Consider the following 21,910-nt stretch of genomic DNA (forward strand, 5'->3'; position numbering starts at 1 on the left):
CGTGATCAGCTGTATTATTATGATCAGCTGTATTATTATTATTATTATTTACTAATAGGCCTACTCAATTTATATATTCTACAACATGCACAATTGGTCGACGTTGTTGATAACCCCAATCTTGTGAAAATCGGTTGGAAGGGGTCCGATATGCTGCCCATTGCATTATTTTACTGTCTGTCTATGCCGCACACACGGATGAATCCTGACCTTTCCAATATGGCGGACCTGGATATACCACGGCAGCTAATGCGGTATCTATGGTTCTGTATATCTGTTCTATGGTCTCTGACGAAACCACTCTCAGACATGATAAGTCAAAAAGTTTAATTAACAGTAGAGCGTCAGACAGCAAGTGTTGCATCTGTTGACATGATATCTAATTATTATTTAGCCAACGTTGTGGGGTTTCTGACATTTCTCTTTGAATCCACCGATGCTAAGACTTGGTTTAACTATCATGTCAACTTAAGCAATGAACCAGTTTCAAATGTTGAATCTTGTTCTCGATTATTACTGTCTGGTGTTAAAGTGAAAAGGTTATAGGTCTTTACTGGCTCCGCAGCGCTAGCACGTGTGTGATGAGATTGTAAGTATTTTGAAAGTTAATCGCATTATATAAAAAGTTGCTTACTATAATACTTGTTGTACTACGGTAAGGTTTATTCAATAACACCTTGCACGCTTTCTGAGGTTGTTTTGCGATGTGATTCGCTAGGCTGTTAAACATTTACAAAATAGAAATAAAATCTCATACCTTTGTGTGATTTTTTTTGTGCATGGAAAATATGGTATTCAATTTCTCTTTATGTAGATTCGTATGCATACCATTTGGTCATGTAATAATACTACCAATACAGGTAGTTTTCAATATTATAATACTTATTGTTAACTTATTATTATTATTATTATTATAATTAAGATGCTGTTTTTTACAGCATAATAATCGATAATATATAATATATTGTGATCGAGATATATTTTTATTTTTCAAACTACAGATTCTTCACTTAAAGAAATAATGTCTGTTATTTCAAAACTTTTGAAATATTTTTATCCAAACTATTGATAAAATGAGTTACAATACCTGTAAATACCGTTGGGTTGTATTCTTCATAGGCCACAAAATGGTGCCATTTATTGGATAACTGAATAAGTTGTAAATTATAAACATTTTGGAAAAAAAAACAACCAAAAACATTGGTTTTTGGTAAAAAAAACAACTGATTATCATTTCATCTCAAATATCAACCCTCTAGCAACATTTAATTGGTGTAAACATATCATTGACATTGACATAGACGAAGGCAAAGAGCCGAAAGGTTATTACAATCTTATTCTCCTGTTTGTAATAAAGTATTTTTTAGAGTGCAGAACTTTTTTGCATTTTTGTAATGATATATAGGTCTCAGCACCTAATTAGCTGGGAGAGCTCTGTGAGTGTTTTAATTGGTGTAAACATAACCTGATAATCTATGGTTTTGTTCTTTTAGACACAAAGGTATTTGACATGGCGGCCATTTACTCTGGCATTCATCTGAAACTGAAAAACCCTCGCACACTCTGGCCAGACAAACTGAAACTTGCTCGATTTGCGTGGATATCAACTCAGTGCCTTCTTCCTAACAAAGAGCAGGTAATTTATTTTATTGAAATGCAGACTTGTTCTCAGTCGGCATATTTTTGAGAGTATGACAGTAAACCATGACTTAATTTTTGTTACCTTTTATCTGGATATATCTAAGCAAATTTTTTGTAAGTGTATGTTGTTTAAACATTTCTGTACAGTTTAAACATTTTTCCCTATCACAGGTTCTGTTTGACTGGACAAGTCATGTCCTCACTGGTTTTTACAACAAGAAAATAGATGTGCCCCTGGAGGTGGTGGAGGGTTTATGGACCTACCTGGATGATATTCTTCACAGCAGGAAGCTTCATAATGTACTTAGTCAGGGAAAAACCATTAGCCTTCGTCTCGCAGTAGCACAGGTACCAGTACTTCAATTTCGCAAGAATTTCAGTCTTTGTGAAAAATTCTTTCTTGTACAAATTCTTGTTAGTTGTACTATTCTATCACTCTGTTAATATTAGGTATAGAAGCATTGATATTGGTTTTAATAATACATAATTTGTAAGTGCATTTATCTTTAGTCTCTTTAATGTTTTTTCTATTATGTTAATGACTCAAAAATTACTTGTATATTAGTTTTTTTATTTTCTTTAACGTTATAAGATGATGCATAATTATACTGATGATTATTAAATACTTTTAGTTAAAACATGGCATGCTATTGATAAAAATATGATGAGAAAAAAAATCTGCCTCAACTTATTAACAATGTGCTAAGTTAACAGAGATTTAGAAAACCCAAATATAATCAAAATCAAAGTCAAGTTATGAATGTACTCTTGAGCACTAAGGCACGGACAATGAATAATTAAAGCATAATGAATTGACAATATTGTACTACATTATGTTCTATTTACAACAAGGAGTTTTTTTTAACATGTTTTTGGTAAAAATGCATGATAAATGTTTAAATGAATAGATAACATGTTTGAATATTTGGTTTAATTTTTCAACTGAAATATTTTTGTTGATTAAATGTACATTTAATTTTAGTCAGAATAAAACTGAATACAATTTATTTATACGACAAAATTATTTTATTTTATGGATTTTCTTTTTTCAGAAGACAAAAAAAAAAGATGTAAAAATGAACATTAGCACCATTGCATTCCTCATTTGTTTTGTTTTACCCTAGATGATCAATGACAGGATTCTGGAATATTCTTCGGGACCCACATCTGTCAGTTTCCACACTGTTCTGAGCTGTTGTCATGGCATCTTGACCTCCCCAGTGCTCTCTGTGGCCTACACTGCGAAGTATGAGTTATTAGTGGAGCTCTTGACTCGACTCTGTGGCTTGTCCAGTATGCAGCTCAGGCAGAAAAAATATGAAGAGCCTCTCTCCCTCAAAGTCTTTGAGGTTCTGCTTGTTGTTCTTAGCACCTACCTTACAGTGCAGAAACAACAAGCGAACTCCAACCGAGTGTTTTCCCAGGTAACGGCACACCTTCTTCATCCGCTTCTCCTGCTCAGACACTTACTGAACACTAGAGTATGGACCGAGAAGGATGACATCAAGATTCGACAGAATCTGAACAAGGAAATCCGGAACAAGGTGGACGCTGTCCTTCAGTCAGCGCTCTTCATCCCTGATCATTTACAGTCCTTCAAGGATGAAGTTTTACCCTCAGAGGTTGAATCTCGGGCCAAAAAGAGCCACACGGGAAAGGGCTTGCAAGGCCCAGTCAATATTATCCTTTCAAAACTTTGCGTCCAAGGAGCTAACGAAGAGGAAGAGGCATTATTTTATGCCGTTAAGTCAAACTCTCTTGCCCTGCTATTTAAATTTGCCCTAGATTCATTTTGCAGAGGGGGAGAGAACAAGCAAGTGATCTTCCATCTCATGACTAAGCTCATTGTTGCTTTGGGGTTCACAGATGAACTGGATATTGATGAGAAATTTAGTGCATCGAACTGGGGTATTGCTTTACTCGCTGTTGAAAACCTCATAAACTCAGGCTTAGCTGGTGATATCTATAATGTGGCTGCAGACAGAATAAAACACGGAGAGATGCAATTTAATTTCTACAGGAAACTGACCCGCCTATTATTTAACAATACCCAGATGGGCATCCCAGCTTGGTACCGCTGTCTCAGAACTCTGCTTGCACTGAATCACCATATCCTGGAGCCAGATTTAGATGAGCTCCTTTCGGGTGTGTGGGTTGATGCAGACAACATGGAACTGCGTGTTAGGAAAGCCAGAGAAGCACTCGTGTCTGCCGTCTTGCAAACTTATGGCAAACTTCGACAGCTGCCTAAACTTATCGAAGAGCTGCTTGATGTTGTGTGTCGGCCTGCGGCGGATGAATTGAGACCAGCATTGTTGCCTGAAACGATACAAAAGACCCTGAGTCAGTGTTTGCTAGATAATCCTCCGAGCCAAAATCTTGAGATCTGTTGGGTCATTTTAAATAGGATGCAGTGCTATATGCTCCCCCACATCCAAGATGAAACATCGGATTTGGCACTGAAATTGTTTTCTGTGAGTTTGCTCCTTTACTCTGTACTCTTCAGTTTTAAGACCCTGGACAACAGCACCCCGGTGCCAATCATGAAGCAAACTCAGAATCTGATGACAGAGATGCTGAAGGTTGTTGAAGACCTATTGAAGCAGAACCTTGTCACCAAAGGTGTTTGGAGGGAAAAAGTCCAAGATGTGACCCTTCTGCTTACTCATACTTGGGTTGAGGTGGATACTCTTTTTCAGATACACTGTGCTAACAAGTACACATCACCAGCTGCCTCACAGAGTTGCGCTTTAGTGGACAAAGCTCTGAGACTAAGGGACATGGACAGTCCACTTGGTAAATTATTACAGAAGCTCCTTCTACTCCACAAGCTGAAGATACACTTGCTCAAATCATCCAGCGTAACATCAGATGGATCAACAATGCAGAAATTGGCCCAGTTTATTCTAAACAGGCAAGAACTTTCAATAATGCTCGATGCCGACCAGATCTGGGACTTTCAATTTTGCAGTGTTAACGCCAACACTTATAATGCAGCTAACTGGTTTCTTGTTACCTCCAACCTTCCATTAATTGCCCCTTATCTCGAACCAAAAGACACGTCTGATTTTGCTGAATGCATGTTGAAGTTTTTGCTTAAGAGCTCAGATGCCTCTGGAAGCAATTTGGAGAACACTGGGATCTCGGTCTCCTTAATATCCAGACAATTACTTGAGAGCCCTGTTCTTTGTGAGCTCCCTGAGATTTTTTCAGCAGTGATGAAGTGCATCATCAAGGCATTTTTTGGACTGCTCGACTCAGCACACATGCAGTTAATCAGTCCTTCGTTTTTGTTGGAAACTCCTTGTGTGGAAATGGTTGGTGTAGAAGATGGAGAAACAGGCATGACACCTTCTCTGAATAGACTGAAAGCCATTGGACAGGAGATGTTAGACTCTGTCAAAATGAGATCTTCCATACCTTTATCTAAAACACAGGTAGATCGATTACTGCAGCTACTCAAAATCACAAGTGTCCTGAATGGATACGCAATGTCCCCTGAAGACTATTCAGAACTTTTTCTGAGCTTGTTCACACTGATGTCTTGTGTTCAGTGTGATGAAAGCGTCAATCTCTCTGCATCTATTGCACTGCTCAAAGAGCTTTTCAGTGTCATGGCTTCACTTCTGCTGGTTAAAAACTCTCAAACACTCCTGAAAGTTGTTCATGGAAGTAATCTCTTAGAGGCAACAATGACATCCCTATTTTCTCGGAGCAGCAAGGGGCTCTTTAAAGGTGTGGATGGCCCGACATGGTTGTCTTTCCTTCAGTCAGTTCAACACTTCATTCAGTCTCTAATTCAGCTCTTAATTGACAGGAAGAGCAGCATGAGCCTAAATCTGGAGAAGTTTACCTCCTTCATGGTTGAAAGTAACATCGCCGCAGGAGTTCTGGCTGTAGACACAGGGGATCTCTGCTTGCTACAGCTCCATCTGGCAACTTTAAGCATACTTTGCAAAGAAATGATCGCAACCCTCGGCAAGAACAAACAGCTGGATCAGACTCTGACTCATTTGTTAGAGAAGGCCACTTCTGTCATGGAGCCAGCCATTCTGGCTGTGCTGATGGGCAAGGGAAGTAGTCTCCTTAGGCAGTCCTTCTCTGTTGAAGTGGTAACGGTCATGATCAGGAGTGAACTAGCAAGAGCCTCCAGCTCTGAGGACGACGGGCTGAAGAAAATATCCCGAATGGCTTTCTACAGGAGCTTTTACCAGCAGATCTTAAAGGAACTGTTCCCGTCACCTCGTCCTATGGACTTCCTCATTTCATCAGTTAACTATCTCTCTGCTTTTTACACGGCTGTGGACAAGACAAAAGCAGCAGATCTCGAAGAAGTCCATATTGCGATTTTGCAGAGTATTCACGCGCTGCTGTCAGGTACAATGTCCTAAAACTTTTTAAAACATTTACCTGACTAAAATAATATTGATGTCTCAAATGTTTGTGAACACTCTGTTCTGAAAACAGTCTCTCAATCATTTCATCAGGAACTTGGATGTCGTTGTCAGACGTGAAGGAGCTGGAAGGGCCAGTAAAGGAGCTTCTTAATCAGCTGGTGTCCAACTGTTCTCAAGAGCAGTTCCATCTATTACTGCTGATGCTCAGAGAGGGGCTTGTGCCAGCGAAGATTGAAGGAGGCCACTCCACTGTAAGATTCTCTTAATGTCTGAGTGTTTATTCTTGCGTTCTTATTATTGCTGTAATAGTTAATCCAATAAATGTATCGCTTAATGTAATTAATATATTCACAAGGTTAACACATTTATTCAGTTTCAAGGTTTCGTTGTGTTCGGTGTAATTTGTAAAAACCTAGAAAACAAAAGCCTTTAGCAGACAACATCAGTCAATAGTTGAAAAAGACACTCTTTATATGTAATTTATTTGGTAATAAAACCCAGACTGGACAAATAATAAAAGTAAAGTAATTTGCATTCTTTATATGGTGAAATTTAAGTATTATTACATTTGAGCTGAAATGAAATATCACCCAAGTGTGACACTCTCTTTCATAGAAATACGAACACCAATGGAGGACTCAGGGATTAAAGTTCTCCGTCGCTACGACGGATTTCCGTTAATTGCAGCGAGTCTATGACGGATTTCCGTCAATTGCAGGGTTCCCGTCTGTCCTTAATGTCTTAAATTCACTTTTCATAATGTTAAGGCCGTAAATAGGCTTTCATTTCTCAAATAGTGTGATAAATGTCTTAATTTTAGTTTGAATAGGTCTTAAATTAAGGAAAGACGAGGTGTATTCACCCTGCTGAGGGGGATGTGATAAAGCCTGGATCGGAGCGAAAGCACGTTCCTCTCTCCACTCTAACATTCTGTAATCACTTCGCTTATGGTCCAGTCCGGGTTTTCAATTCCCGCTCACGGAAAAACTGCTCCGTGTTCACTCAATTAATCTTAGTTTTGGAGAAGTGCATGTCAGGCTACAGCTAGTTTGCTGCGGTCCGAATCCGAGCGAGTTTGTTCCCTGCGCCCCCCGCAGCGTTGGTCTGGTTTCACGTTCAACTTAATTCTATCGAACCCTGGTGCGTTTGCGTACATATTACGTCAACGCAAACGTGCACGGCGCATGATAGAAAACAGAACGCGGGTCAATATTGGCCGTTTCTCAATACCAATAGGCTACGCAAACCTCGGACTTGCGTCCTTGATAGTTCGGACGTGGCAAGTTCGACTCGGGAGAACGAACTCCCGAGGACGCGAGTCCGGTTATTCTGCAAACGGATCCGCGCCGATCTTGGTTTCGTCACTCATCTCGCTCTGGCTACTCCGGTTATCTCTTTATGTATATTTTAGTCAACAATAAAATGAAATATGGTATAAAATACAACTCTGCCTCTTTTCATCAACAATAAAACGAAATATATACAAAACACCTCCTTTCATTTATAAATGAACATATTATCATAAACATATTAGGCCTATATGGCCACACAAATGTGGTTCAGATAACGCACATTGATTATCTTCACTCCATATATTTATAACAACACGCAATATAAAACACAACCCTGCTTCTTTTTGTTTTCATTTTAAAAATATGAAACATTATTGATCATTAAAACTGACAAACGTAACAAACAGAGACAGGGTTGTATCATTTTATTTTATTATGCATGTACACATACAAGAGAATGCATAGTAAAATATATAAAGAATATTTTATATATTTTAGAATATATAACATTACACAACCCTGTTGCTTTTTGTTAAATGTCAGTTTTAATTATCAATAATATCCATAAAAGTATAAGTAGCCTAATATGTAGGCTATAAGAAGCTATACAATGAGAAATAAAGCAAACAATTCAGTCAAACATTAGTCAGCTCTCTAATAGGCTACACAGTTAAAGTTAAATAGCCTAAATATATAAAGTTATGAAACTTCACTTTGCCCTCAGCCAAAACGATTTGCCATTAAACAAACTATATATTAATATAATTTAGCATTGTTTGGTCTTATAAGATAAATAAAAACATGCACTGAAAAGTTATGTAGATGGTTGAGTATTTGTCAAGCTAAGTAATTTTTTTTCATAGATTAAAATAGCTTTTAAAATATGCAAATTGGCAATATTAAAGCGGTTTAAAACATCTCCCCTTAAAACGATATTGGTCTCGACTATTTAAATAAAGTTAAAGGAATATGACTTGGCCTGAAAAAAATTTTCAGTCAGAAGAATTTTTTTCACTTTAATCCCTGAGGACTTCAGGTCAGAGGGCAAACACAATTTAAGGAATGTCATATTACATCAGTAATGAGTTAGGAAAGTTTTATTATTGAATTATTGCAGAGAATAGTTTCGTTTTTGCATTTCCAGTGGGTTTGATGAGTCTAAGAAATAGAATCTGTCTTTGTTTTTGTATAAATTTTCGCTATGAATGTCATTAACACAAATGACAGAACCTAATAATCACATAAAGGTCGGTTTAGTTTAAAAAAAAAAATATTAACTGAATGTTTTAATGTGTTCACGTTTTAACTGCAAAAAGTTATATGATTATTAACAATTATTTAGTGAATGACAGCCTTAGGTCTAATATTTAAAAGTCTGACACTTGTTTTGGATAGATTCTTTGTGTGTGTCTTTATTCTACAAAGAAATGGATGAAATGGAAATGGATGATTGATGTTGACATGAAAACATTAAGATAAAATACATTCCTGTTTCTTTCTCAAAGCATAAGAGTTTTTAAGCATGCTTGTAGTGCGTACTGATGATATGTTGTTTTTTTCTTTCACAGGAAGTTCTGTCTGCGGTGACTTTTATAAAGCTGCTCCCCTGTTGTCTGTTTCCAGAGCATTGCTCAAAGGCTTTTTGGCTTATCACCCCACAAATCATATCCACTCTCATTGTGAGTATTTTTTCTTATTGGTTGATCGTCTTCATTGTTCACAGGTGTTCATTCTTTTAGTCATTACGTGCCGGTTTCTTTTTTGAATGCTTCTGTTAAATATGCCTACTGTCTGTGCCCGTGTCCGTGACGGTGCCAGTGTCCGTGCCTCATGTTTCCATTGTATCTTGTCTAGTTTTGTTTGTGTAAGTGCTGTTGGTGAGTCTCACGCAATCAAGTCAAATTCACGTTTTGTGTCTGTGCCGATGTACGTGCCGGTGTCTGAGAACTTTAATAGTACAATTCACGTTTTTGTGTCCGTGCCAGTTTGTCCTTGCCGGTGTGTCCGTATCCATGCCTATGTACGTGCCAGTGTTTGAGAACTTTAATAGTAGCTTTAACAAGTATCAATGTATAATTTATAATTTAGTATAATTTACAAAACTCTATGTAGTGTTTTACTTTTATATTTCTTTCTTGAATGCTTCTGTTAAATACACCTACTGTCCGGGTCCTTGCCGGTGTTGTCTAGTTTAGTTTGTGTAACCGCTGTTGGTGAGGTCTCATGTAACCAAGTCAAATTCACGTTTTTGTGTCCATGCCGGTGTATCCATGCCGGTGTGTCCATGCCGGCGTGTCCGTCCGTGCCATTGTCTATGCCCGCGCCGGTGTGTCCGTGCCGGCGTATCCATGCAGGTCTCCATGTCCGTACTTGTGTGTCCGTGTCGTCCGTGCCGGTGTCTGTGCCCGCGCTGGTGTGTCCGTGCCGGCGTATCCATGCAGGTGTCCACGTTGGTACTTGTGTGTCCGTGTCGTCCGTGCCGGTGTCTGTGCCCGCGCTGGTGTGTCCGTGCCGGTGTATCCATGTCCGTACTTGTGTGTCCGTGTCGTCCGTGCCGATGTCTGTGCCCGCGCTGGTGTGTCCGTGCCGGCGTATCCATGCAGGTGTCCACGTCTGTACTTGTGTGTCCGTGTCGTCCGTGCCGGTGTCTGTGCCGGTGCTGGTGTGTCCGTGCCGGTGTATCCATGCAAGTATCCATGTCCGTACTTGTGTGTCCGTGTCGTCCGTGCCGATGTCTTTGCCCGCGCTGGTGTGTCCGTGCCGGCGTATCCATGCAGGTCTCCACGTCCGTACTTGTGTGTCCGTGTCGTCTGTGCCGGTGTCTGTGCCCGCGCTGGTGTGTCCGTGCCGGCGTATCCATGCAGGTGTCCACGTCCGTACTTGTGTGTCCGTGTCGTCCGTGCCGGTGTCTGTGCCCCGCTGGTGTGTCCGTGTATCCATGTCCGTACTTGTGTGTCCGTGTCGTCCGTGCCGATGTCTGTGCCCGCGCTGGTGTGTCCGTGCCGGCGTATCCATGCAGGTGTCCACGTCTGTACTTGTGTGTCCGTGTCGTCCGTGCCGGTGTCTGTGCCGGTGCTGGTGTGTCCGTGCCGGTGTATCCATGCAAGTATCCATGTCCGTACTTGTGTGTCCGTGTCGTCCGTGCCGATGTCTTTGCCCGCGCTGGTGTGTCCGTGCCGGCGTATTCATGCAGGTCTCCACGTCCGTACTTGTGTGTCCGTGTCGTCTGTGCCGGTGTCTGTGCCCGCGCTGGTGTGTCCGTGCCGGCGTATCCATGCAGGTGTCCACGTCCGTACTTGTTTGTCCGTGTCGTCCGTGCCGGTGTCTGTGCCCACGCTGGTATGTCCGTGCTGGTGTATCCATGCAGGTCTCCGTGTCCGTAATTGTGTGTCCGTGTCCGTGTCGTCCGTGCCGGTGTCTGTGCCCGCGCCATTGCCGTGTCCGTGTCGTCCGTGCCGGTGTCTGTGCCCGCGCCGTTGCGGGGGTATCCATGCAGGTCTCCGTGTCCGTAATTGTGTGTCCGTGTCATCCGTGCCGGTGTCTGTGCCCGCGCCGGTGCCGGTGTATCCATGCAGGTGTCCATGTCCACGCCAGTTTGTCTGTGTCTGTCCGTGCCGGTGTCTCCGTGCCTCAATGTTTCCATTGTATCTTGTCTAGTTTTGTTTGTGTAACTGCTGTTCCTGAGTCTCATGTAACCAAGTCAAATTCACGTTTTTTTTGTATCCATGCCGGTGTCTCTGTCTGTGCCGGTGTGTCCATGTCTGTTTGTGCAACTGTTGTTGGTGAGTAGGTTACACAAACAAAACTAGACGAGATACAATGGAAACATAGGGGCTATTTAAGCACCAAGGTGTGCCGGTGTCCGAGAACTTTAATAGTAGCTTTAATAAGTATCAATGTGTAATTTATACAGTGAAGTCTATGTAGTGTTTTACTTTTATATGTGTTCTTTTAATTTCTTTCTTGAATGCTTCCTATATGTTGTGTATATGTAATGTGTATCTTTGTTCTTATCTTTTAATAGCAAAGAAAAGAAAGATTTTTATCTTCACTACTTTGGCCTAAATGTCAGCCATTCTTTTTTATTTTATATTTTGTTAGCTTGTACAGCTTTGGTTTAAAAAAAAAAAAATTTAAGTTTTTTATTTTTTAAATTATTTGTCGGTTACTTTTTTTTGTCGGTCCAATGTCCAGAAGCATACAAATTCAGCCTCAAACATACATAAGGGGAAAAAAAGAAATACATAAAAAATATATATAATAATAAATATACACAGTAGAGTAGGGAATCAGGAGAGGTTATTAACAGTGCCAAAGAGGTGTCCATATCTGCCAAAAGTCTTTAGACTTTTGATTTGTATCATAAGTGAGTTTGTAAGGCTTTGTTTTTAACATAGGGACATTAGTTTGGCTGTAATGCTCAGTCACTTGCAAAATTGTAAAACCAACAGGAAAAAGAATCGTGATAAAATCATGATTCGTGATTTTCCTGAAAAAATTTGTGATATGACATTTTTGCCATATTGCCCATCCCTAATTTCAATACCTGTTTTCCATTGATTCCCGATTGATGTTTTTCTCCTGAATAAGATTAATCGCACATGCATTTCTGTTGTACTAGTGTACTAGTTAATGTGATGCTCTTTTCAAGATGAAAGTATAAAAGTATCTTATTTTGTGTAATGCAAAATGTGTAAACATCTGCATAAGCACTGGACTCCCACAATGTGTCTTCTCAACAACCTTAAAAATGTTCCATGTAAATTCACTAAACCCATGAACCTTTGCACAATATATGCAGTGACGCATGAAAATGTCTTGCATGAAAAAACAGTGTTCGATTTAGGCAACTTTACAGTTTAAATAACATTTTTATAAGGAAAAATTACTTGAAGTGCATGGCCCTCTTTACTTCCTTTGTGATTTCCTGAACTTGCTTAAATAAAATCAGAGGGGCATAATACAGTAAATGTGATAATGCTTTACTTCTATAGAGCGTAGAACGTTCCTTTAAGTATGCCTAGAGAGTTGGCTGGCAGTGAAAAACACCATGCAGCTATATTTGTAAAACATCACATATCTCACCCACCAGCCTGACTCTCTTGTCTTGATTTAGCATTAAAATGAATCTGCTTGGAAAAGTAAGGTTTCAAAGTCTTCTCTATGTCACTGAGTTCACTCAGAGAAGGACTGTGTGCCTGTCAGGTTACTTTTATCACTGCACCTTTCTTCTCATTGTCAGAACTCTATACTAGAGCTACCGCTAGCTGGGCTCACCACAGTGACCAGAAGCTTTGTTAATCTTGCTCTACTCACATCTCCGCTGTCTTTATTACACAAAAATAAGAACAAGCTCTGTAAACGTCACTTTTGTCATTAATATTTTATAGCACTGATCGTTTGCTGAGCAGTTGAAAAGTATTCTGTGTGGACTTATATTGTGCTACGTTTGAAGATGTCTGCAGGATTTGTGGTAAATGTAAGCCTGGTTTGTTAGAGCTCTGCAGTCCATATATTGTTTCATAAAACTTGTTCTAAAAATCTTTAAAGGTACACCCATTTTTTCCCATTAAAATAACACCTACATCTAATGAAAAAGGATTAATTAAATTGATCAAAAGTGAATTTCTATTTCAATCTGTTCTTTGAACTTTCTATACATCAAAGCATCCTAAAAAAATGTTTTATGGTTTCCACAAATATAATAAGCAGCTCAACTGTTTTCAACATTGGTGATAACATATTTGACTCAGCATATTAGACTCATTTTTAAAGGATCATATGACAGTAAAGTATGGAGTAATGATTCTGAAAATTCAGCTTTGCCATCACAAGAAGAACTTACATTTGAAAATATCTTAAAATAGATTTGAAGATTTAAACTTCAAACTACTTTAAACTTCTTCAAACTTTCTGGTCAGAACTTTCACAAGCCAACTTAAAGTTTGTCTCGACGAAACTTTGTTAGTTTGTAATAATATTTCACAATATTACTGTTTTGCTTTATTTTTGACCAAATACATGTAGCCTTTTGAACTTAAGATACTTCTTTCAAAAAAATCTTAACTCAAATTTTAATTCAATATTTCATGTTAGGTTTATTTATTTTGGTTCCTTTACCTCTACTGATAGATCATGGGACTAGTAACACCAATGTCGTGGATTTGACTCCCAAGGAAAACCATCTGCTAAATGCATAGCATTTAACAATAAATGTTACATATATTATGTAATATATATATAATATGAAATTTCGTCCTGCTGATTTTGTGATCTAGAAATTATTTAAAGGTTATTTCAGTCAAACATCTCATGACTTATAACAAGGAATACGTTAGCAGTAACATTTGAGAGGCACTCTTGATTTTCACAGATTTCATTACAGATTTCCTCCCTTGTTTTCAGTTTGTAATAAAGGAGTCCAGCAAGCTCCCATCTCTGACCCGTGCGCTGACGTTGCTAACTCTCGAGGCTTTGACAGTCCTGCTCTGGCAGGGTAAAGCACAGATCTCCAATCCACACCATGTGATTGTGGTTTTGGGTGCACTGCAGTTTGTGCCTCTTGACAGTCATTCCGTGGAGGACTACCATGCTGCTTTTGAGGCCATCCATGAAGCCCTGTTTGCAATTATCCACTGCTACCCTCAGGTGAGTATCCTCGCACTGAAAGGAGAGAAAGAGATAAGCGCTTAAACCTGATAATACTTAGACATTTTATTGTTGCACTTTTTCAAGTTGAATTATATCCATATACATTTTAAATTGACTTAAAATCACCTAGAGGATGTGGAGGAAGAAACTGTGCCTGATGCTATTTAAATGCTGGTATCTGACATCTGCTTATCTGCACTTGCTTTGGGACAAAAAAAAACGTCTAGTGGACAAAAATTTTTTTTTCAAGATTTTAATATATCGGTCAGTAAACACAAAATGACATGTATTTTCTTGAGATGAAAAACATATTACTCTGCAAAAAATGTGTAAGTAAAATTAATTTGTAATTTGCTCTCATGTACTGTAAAAATGGTGGATGTCATGGTAAATGGGTAACATTCAGATGAATTTGTAAATTAGTTTGATAAGGCTCATAGGTTTATGCAAATAGGTGTGTTACAGACTAATGCTGCTTGATGTTTGGAGCGACCATTACAGTACCCTGGAGAGGTTTTTAATTTGCACTCAATACGACTGAAAATTAGAATGTAGTTTAGAAAGTTGCCACAGTTCCTGAGGAGGAAGAGCCCACGGCGAGTCTGATACGTGAGAAATGCTGAGATTGTGCAATAATAAGGTGCACAGGTTTCTTTGCCATTGAAAGTGGGAAACTAGGTACAATCTCAAGATGACCTTGGCATTTGATGGGTTTTATAAAGTGAAATGAGGGCACAAATTAGGGTTAGGGTTAGAATGGAATGGTCCATGACCATGAATTAGCCACAATGAGGACTGAAAAACTACAGGTGCACTTACACAATATGTAATTGATCACTCACACATTCTGATTCCACTAGGACAATAGACCTAATAATATACATGTAAACCCATTTCAGCCATTTCACCGTATTTGAATATACAGATTATACATATACAGATGAGCCAAAGCATATTATGCTGTTAGTCCTCCGCGTGCTGCCAAAACAGTGCAGACCCGCCGAGACATGGACTCTACAGACGCGTGCTGCCAAAACAGTGCAGACCCGCCGAGACATGGACTCTACAAGACCCCTGATTGTGTTCTGTGATATCTGGCACCAAGACGTTAGCAGCAGACCCTTCAAGTCCTGTAGGTTGCAAGGTGATGCCTCCGTGGATCATACTTTTGGTCCAGCCATCCCACAGATGCTCAATCAGATTGAGATCTGGGGAATTTTGAGGCCAGGGCAACACCTTGAGCTCTTCATCATGTTCCTGTAAATATTCCTGAAATATGAGTGCAGGGTGCATGATCCTGCTGATAGAGGCTATTTCCAACAGGGAAGACCATTGTCCTGAAGGGGTGTAGCTGGACTGCAACAATGTTTTAATAGGTGGCATATATCAAATTTACGGCCACATGAATGAGTGGAGCAGAAAATTGCCCAAAGCATCACACTCCCTCCACCAGCTTGTGGTTTGTGGTTCTTCCTTCCTCGGACCACTGTTGGTAAATTCTCACCACTGCTGATGACCAGGAGCAACCCACAAGTCTTGCCGTTTTGATACTCTGAGCCAGTCGCCTCCCCATAACAATTTGGCCCTTGTCAAAGTCGCTCAGATCTTTATTCATGCCCGTTTCTCCATCTAACACGTTGATTACGAGAACTGTTTGCTTGTCATCTAATCTACCCAGATCATATCTGCATTCGAAATCACCCCCTATACCAGGGGTAGGCAAGTTCGGTCCTAGAGAGACGCTGTCCTGCAGAATTTTATTCCAACCCTAATCAAACACATCTGAACAAGCTAATCAATGTCTTCAGGATTACTAAGGCTATAGGCAGGTGAGGTTTTTTTCAGTGTTGGAGCCAAACTCTGCAGGACAGCGGCTCTCTAGGACTGAACTTGCCTACCCCTGCCCTATACCCTCATTCACTACTCCCTACATTACTCCACTAATATAGTCCACTTGAATGAGTGAATGAAAACGAGTGCGCCGGAACGACTGATGCTTTTGTATAGTTTGTGCTTGCTGTTTAATAATCACTTGTAACTTGGCAAACTGGCAGCTCCAGTAGTAAGATGAAAATAATATATATCTTGAACTCTGTCATGGAAACTAGCATGTATAAACCTTAACTAAACTATTTAAAAATCAATTAAAAAGGCATTTATACCTGTATGATATTACACTGTAGCCACATTGGATCAGCGGTTTGGAAAATGGATGGATGGATGATTAAGCTGCGGACGCCATCTTCTGGCGTGACAAGGGTATTCATTCGGCACGACCCTTACAGTGCATTATGGGTATTCTCTAGCCGTTGAGTGTACTTCAGTTGTACACTCGTTATTGCAGTGCATTATGGGATTGAATGAGTGTACTCGATAACATCCACTATGGTTTGGACACCACTACAAATGGCTGTTCCCTCAAATAGTGCCCTATTTAAAGGGTATAGGGGTCAATTTCAGACACAGCCCTTGATGTGTGGCCTTGTTAGGAGATGATCAATGATATTTGCTTTACCTGTGACTGGTCATAATGTTTTGGCTCATCAGTGTATATACAGTATATACACACACATTATCCTCCCAGTCATTGTAGGATTCAACTAAAACTTTGACTTTTTATTAAAAATGTAATTAATTCAGGGTCATTTTTAATCATTCCATAGTGTTCTTTTGCCAGCCACCTATGGACACATCAAAAAATTTTTAGCTTGCTGTTTTTGTGGCACAGAAGATTATTGTTTTTTGTGTTCGACTTGCACAAATGTAATAAATCTAGACTAGTATTCATGGGACAAACATAAAGGCCAATGGGTTTTATACCAAGCCCAGCTGTGCATTAATTCTGAGAGCTTTAAATGTTTGCAGGTGATGCTGAAGGCTTCTCCCGCCTTCCTGAATTGCTTTTATCGCCTGGTTTCATCAGTCATGCATGAAGGCAGACAGCGGGGCGACTCTGACAGAGGTAAACACAGCTATTATACCCACATTCAGAAGTGTTCTAAAAGCCATGTCAGATGCTTCAATTTAAACATAATATACTATTCAGAAGTTTTGGTTTAGTAAGATTTTGTAATGGGTTAGGAAAGAACTCTCTTACAAGTCTCTTATTTACAATAAAATTGTAATATTACGTTTATTACAATTTATAATAACTTTTTCTGCTTGAATATATTTTAATTATAATAACTTTTTTTATAATAATATATTTGAATGTGTAATTTCTTCCTGTGATGGCAAAGCTGAATTTTCAGCATTATTCCTGATTGACTCCAGTCTTCAGTGTCACATAATCATTCAGAAATCATATGTATATAATCAGAAATGTGTGTGTGTGTGTGTGTGTATATATATATATATATATATATATATATATATATATCCCATTGCGGAGATTATCTCCTGGCTGTTAATCTTTTATTCATCACTATCTTGTAACCTGTTCCGTACGACTTCTGTGCAAGCAAAGTGAATTCAAAGGCCCTTTTTTGTCAGTATGTCTGCACTTATTGTTGGCTGTAGCTGACAGACAAAGAAAGTGGAAATCCCCTGATGCCGGCAAGCCATTATATTTGAAACTGCTGATATATATCCCTCCATATGTCTGCTGATACTTTTCCATCTACAAGTTGCCCTGAATTCATTTATTGTGCAGGGAGAAAAATATGTTATTTGAAGTATGATTCACCTAATGAGACAAGCACCTCGTTGAGCTGTGTTCAGAGACAGACGCTTGCAGACTGTGGCTCTGTGGATTGAATTTCAAAGTGAAGTGAAAGAGAAAAAAATCCCATGAAGAAAGACGGTTGAATTTGATCCCGAGGCTCAACGCATTTTAGCACTGAAGGCATATCCCTCTTTGAATTGAGAACTTTTTTTATGACTTAAGATTCAAAGTTTTTTAGCAGTAGCATCAGTACACTTAGTCTTTCTTAATTTCTCAGATTTTCATATTGTCATGAAAATGCCAGTCAGAACTTAAATGTAATTAGATGTGAGGCCATTTCAATCTTATTGATCATCTTGTGGTAATGTGATGCCCGGCTCCACAGATAATGTGCCTTTGAAAAGATTTAACCAGGCTTCATTATTATAATATTGTCATGGTTGGTGGTTAATGAATTCTGTTTGTTTTTAAAGAAAGAGACCGAAATGCGTAATTTGAAGATTTGGAATATATTTGCAAATTTGGAATATATTTGCATGTGTTTAAAGACACTAGACAAAGGTACATTACCATTTAAATGTTTGGGATCAGTAGTTTAAAAATAAAAATTAATACTTTTATTTAGCAAAGATTAGCCAAAAATTGGCAAAGTGACAGTAAAGACTCTAACATGGTTACAAATGTAAATCAATGTATTTCAAAGAAATGCTGTTCTTTTGAACTTAATCAGTGAATCTTGAGACAAAATGTATCATGATTTCCACAAAAATATCAATGGGCACAACTGTATTCAACATTGATAATGAGAAGTTAAGATAATTATGTTTCTTAAGCAGCAAATCAGCATATTAGAATGATTTCTGAAGGATCATGTGAAACTGAAGACTGGAGTAATGATGCTGAAAATTCAGCTTTGCCATCACTGGAATAAATTACAATTTAAAATATATTAAATAAGTTAAGTTATTATTTTTTAGTTATTATATTTTAAATTGTAATAATATTTCACAATATTGCTGTTTTATTGCAGGGCATGATTTTGGAGAGAGGGTGCATGGTTTGAGTTAGGATCTTAATGCACCAACGGCATTAAGCATAATTAATCATGTTTTAACGTTTTGTTTGGACAGTTCTAATTAATATATTAATATTAATATAAAAGATCTCTCTTTCAGCCTCCGAGAAAGACAGAGAAAGTCTTCTGAAGTGTGCTAGGCTGGTGGAGAGGATGTACACTCATATTGCCAATGCTGCTGAAAATTTCACTGTCCTGTCCTCATTCATGGTTGCACAATATGTCAGTCAACTGCAGAGGGTGAGACACTAGTCATGATCAGTTTTTTTTTCTACTGTCATGTTTCCTGAAATTGTCTTTTCTGCCCTCATGAACCGCTTGCCTAAAGTAAATATTTGCTAGAATGTTTGAGAAGAATCTTCTCAGTGTTATACATCTTAAAGGGTTAGTTCACCCAAAAATGAAAATTATGTCATTAATGACTCACCCTCATGTCGTTCCAAGCCCGTAAGACCTCCATTCACCTCGGAACACAGTTTAAGATATTTTAGATTTAGTCCGAGAGTTTTCTGTCCCTCCATTGAAAATGTATGTACGGTATACTGTCCTTGTCCAGAAAGGCAATAAAGACAATATCAAAATAGTCCAAAAAAAAAATGCAAGTCTTCCCCTGTGTTGAAATCCTTAGACATGTTTGCAAAGATTGTTTTGTTTACAGCGTGCGTCTCCCTCAGACTGTAAACGAAGCTCGGGTGCACCAGATAACACGTCAGCTCGTCTTACGTCAGCGGACTCATGAAAGTGGATTGACAACAGAACTAGAAGAGAATACAATGCTGAATAAAGTCGTCGTTTTTGTTATTTTTGGAACAAAGTGTATTTTCGATGCTTCAAAAAATACTAACTAACCCACTGAGGTCATATGGACTACTTTGATGATGTCTTTATTGCCTTTCTGGACAAGGACAGTATACCGCACATAGATTTTCAATGGAGGGACAAAAAGCTCTCGGACTGAATCTAAAATATCTTAAACTGTGTTCCGAAGATGAACGGAGGTCTTACGGGCGTGGAACGACATGAGGGTGAGTCATTAATGACATAATTTTCATTTTTGGGTGAGCTAACCCTTTAAACCACACAATTATAGCTTGAGAGTTCATGCACTGGGACTTATTCGATGTCCTATGTGTATGGTATTCTAACAGATCAGAGGTTGCACTAACCTTAAACTGGAGGAGGAACACTTACAGTAGTCCAGCGTGACTTTGGAGCCAATTGTTTTAGTCAACTTGAAGTGTGATATGCGTTTGACCTTCTGACTGGCCTGAGACTCATGTTACTGCACTGAACAATCACATTAGTGCACATTGCAGATAATTGATGTCTTTGTATACCCTCACTAAGTTTTGGTCTTATTTCCTAGGTGACGCTTCAGCCAGAAATCAAGTCACATCTAACAGAGGGCATATACTGTATCCTGGACCACTGTGTTGAACAAGACATCAAGTTTTTGAACACCACCCTTCAAATGGGTGTCAAGGAAGTGTTCAATGAACTGTACAATAGTTATACACTCTATCACAAAACTCAAAGGCAAGGGGAAGAAAAGTACACCGTCTGACAATTGCATCCTCTGCCTTGAGTAAATAAATCTGTATTTTTTACATATAATTAATGTTATAGATGATTTTTTTACATATAAAAAATGTTTTACATTTTCATTATTTATTTACCCTTATGTTGTTACAAACGTGTATGACTTTCTTCTATGGAACACAAAAGATATCTTGATTTATTTGTCTAAGTCATTGTTTCATTCCCACATTCTTCAAAATAATGTTTTCTTGAGTGTGTTCTGCAGAAGAAAGTAAGTCAAACAGGTTTGAAACAACATGAAGGTTAGTTAATGACAGAATTGTAATTTTTGGGTGAACTATCCCTTTAAATGAGGGAAAAATAGTTTGAAATAATTGCTAACACCATGGATTTTATACTTCCTATGTTTTTGTACATGACAAACATTACCTTTTTTTTACGAGAACAGTTAGTTTTTTCTGTGTAGTACTAGTGTTATCAAGCAAACCCTATTATATGCTTGAAGTTAAAGACCTAAAAATGTTAAGATTATTCATGCTTATCTGAATTGACAACCTGAAGTCCTGAAACCAATGTCCGACTCATCAGCCAGATTTGGTGAAATTCTGTCTCAGGATTGTGCTTCTGAACAAACCAATTAACCTGAGGTTGCTCCAGGTGGACTCTATGAAATTAGTGTACTGTAAAAGTGTCTCATGGATGACAAATAACCAATTAAAAATGTACCCCAATAGACCTATACTGTAAAAATGGTGTTAAACATGTATAGAGCAAAGAACACTAACTGCTCTGGTGTGCCTTAACTTATTTAGCTGTCCTGCAGTGTACAACAACATTGTGTTCCTAATGTTCTCTCTAAAGAGAATCGAGATGCAATACAGGAGCTACCTCAGATGCAGACTGAATAAATATACAACTATACAAACATAATGCCATTACAATACAACAAAATGTTCAACATGCACTGTACAAAGGCATTGGCTGGTCATGTTACTGACTTCATGAGGAACTAGAAAGTCTTGTACTTTACAATGGCGGCAAGCCAGAAAGATTCTCGGGAGCTCTTTTTAGAGCATCATGGTGAAATTAGTCTGTGGCTAAAGGTATTTTCAAGACATAAACGGTTGTTACACGTGATAAGAAACTTGAAGTTCTTAAAAAAAAAACATCCCGCAGGTGGTTTGTGCTTCAATGTTGCTCACAACCATGTCAGTCACACTATTCTGCATGAAGTAAAGGGATCCAAGAATAAGTTCTTGACTATGGGGTCTGGTTTTCCAAGTGGCATTTGGCCCTGTAGAACATGTAGGTGTGTGTCTAGTGGGCAAACTGATGGTGGAGCCCTTTCCCAATTGATCAGTAGTCCTCAGGTTTGTGTTTGTTAAAAAAGTCTTCAAGTGTTGCACCACCCTCTACAGCCATTCCTGTATTAAACTTCCCAAGCTTTAATCTCCCTTTATCAGCAGAGTCAGAAAATAGCGGGTACCCTAGAATTGGTGTCTGTTGGGGGTCTTGCAGGAAAGCGGAGGGCTAGAACGGGGCAGAAACCAATCCCAGACGGCAACGATGATCAGACGAGTTGGCCGAGAGCCAAGACTGTTGCAAAACAGATTCGGCTCATTAGCTTGTGAAAGCTCAAATGTAGGGGCTT

The 21,910-nt window shown here is 38.8% G+C and overlaps 1 protein-coding gene across 2 annotated transcripts; it reads left to right on the forward strand.

Annotated features, from left to right (window-relative positions):
• The first annotated feature begins 328 nt into the window (after positions 1 to 328).
• On the forward strand, positions 329 to 20,994 carry urb2 (URB2 ribosome biogenesis homolog). 2 transcript variants are annotated; one of them, XM_077237103.1, is made up of 10 exons: positions 329 to 589; positions 1,494 to 1,636; positions 1,813 to 1,989; positions 2,766 to 6,018; positions 6,129 to 6,289; positions 8,899 to 9,009; positions 13,736 to 13,978; positions 16,847 to 16,943; positions 18,821 to 18,960; positions 20,087 to 20,994. In XM_077237103.1, exons 2-10 carry the CDS (start codon positions 1,511 to 1,513, stop codon positions 20,282 to 20,284), a joined length of 4,506 nt encoding a protein of 1,501 aa, XP_077093218.1. In that variant the 5' UTR covers positions 329 to 589; positions 1,494 to 1,510; the 3' UTR covers positions 20,285 to 20,994. The 2 variants fall into 2 exon arrangements, with proteins under 2 accessions (XP_077093218.1, XP_077093219.1); XM_077237104.1 differs by lacking the exon at positions 329 to 589 and adding an exon at positions 628 to 655.
• The last annotated feature ends 916 nt before the right edge of the window (positions 20,995 to 21,910 follow it).

This window comes from Siphateles boraxobius, unplaced genomic scaffold (genome assembly GCF_051911475.1).
Source record: "Siphateles boraxobius isolate OS27281-9 unplaced genomic scaffold, OSU_SipBor_1 20, whole genome shotgun sequence".
Classification (NCBI taxonomy): Eukaryota; Metazoa; Chordata; class Actinopteri; order Cypriniformes; family Leuciscidae; genus Siphateles; species Siphateles boraxobius.

Excerpts from the sequence above, each read along its gene's own strand:
- urb2 (XM_077237103.1), top strand. The coding sequence starts at position 1,511 with ATGGCGGCCATTTACTCTGGCATTCATCTGAAACTGAAAAACCCTCGC. Across the intron at positions 1,637-1,812 it reads TTCTTCCTAACAAAGAGCAG|GTTCTGTTTGACTGGACAAG; the intron begins GTAATTTATTTT and ends TCCCTATCACAG. Across the intron at positions 16,944-18,820 it reads GCGGGGCGACTCTGACAGAG|CCTCCGAGAAAGACAGAGAA; the intron begins GTAAACACAGCT and ends TCTCTCTTTCAG.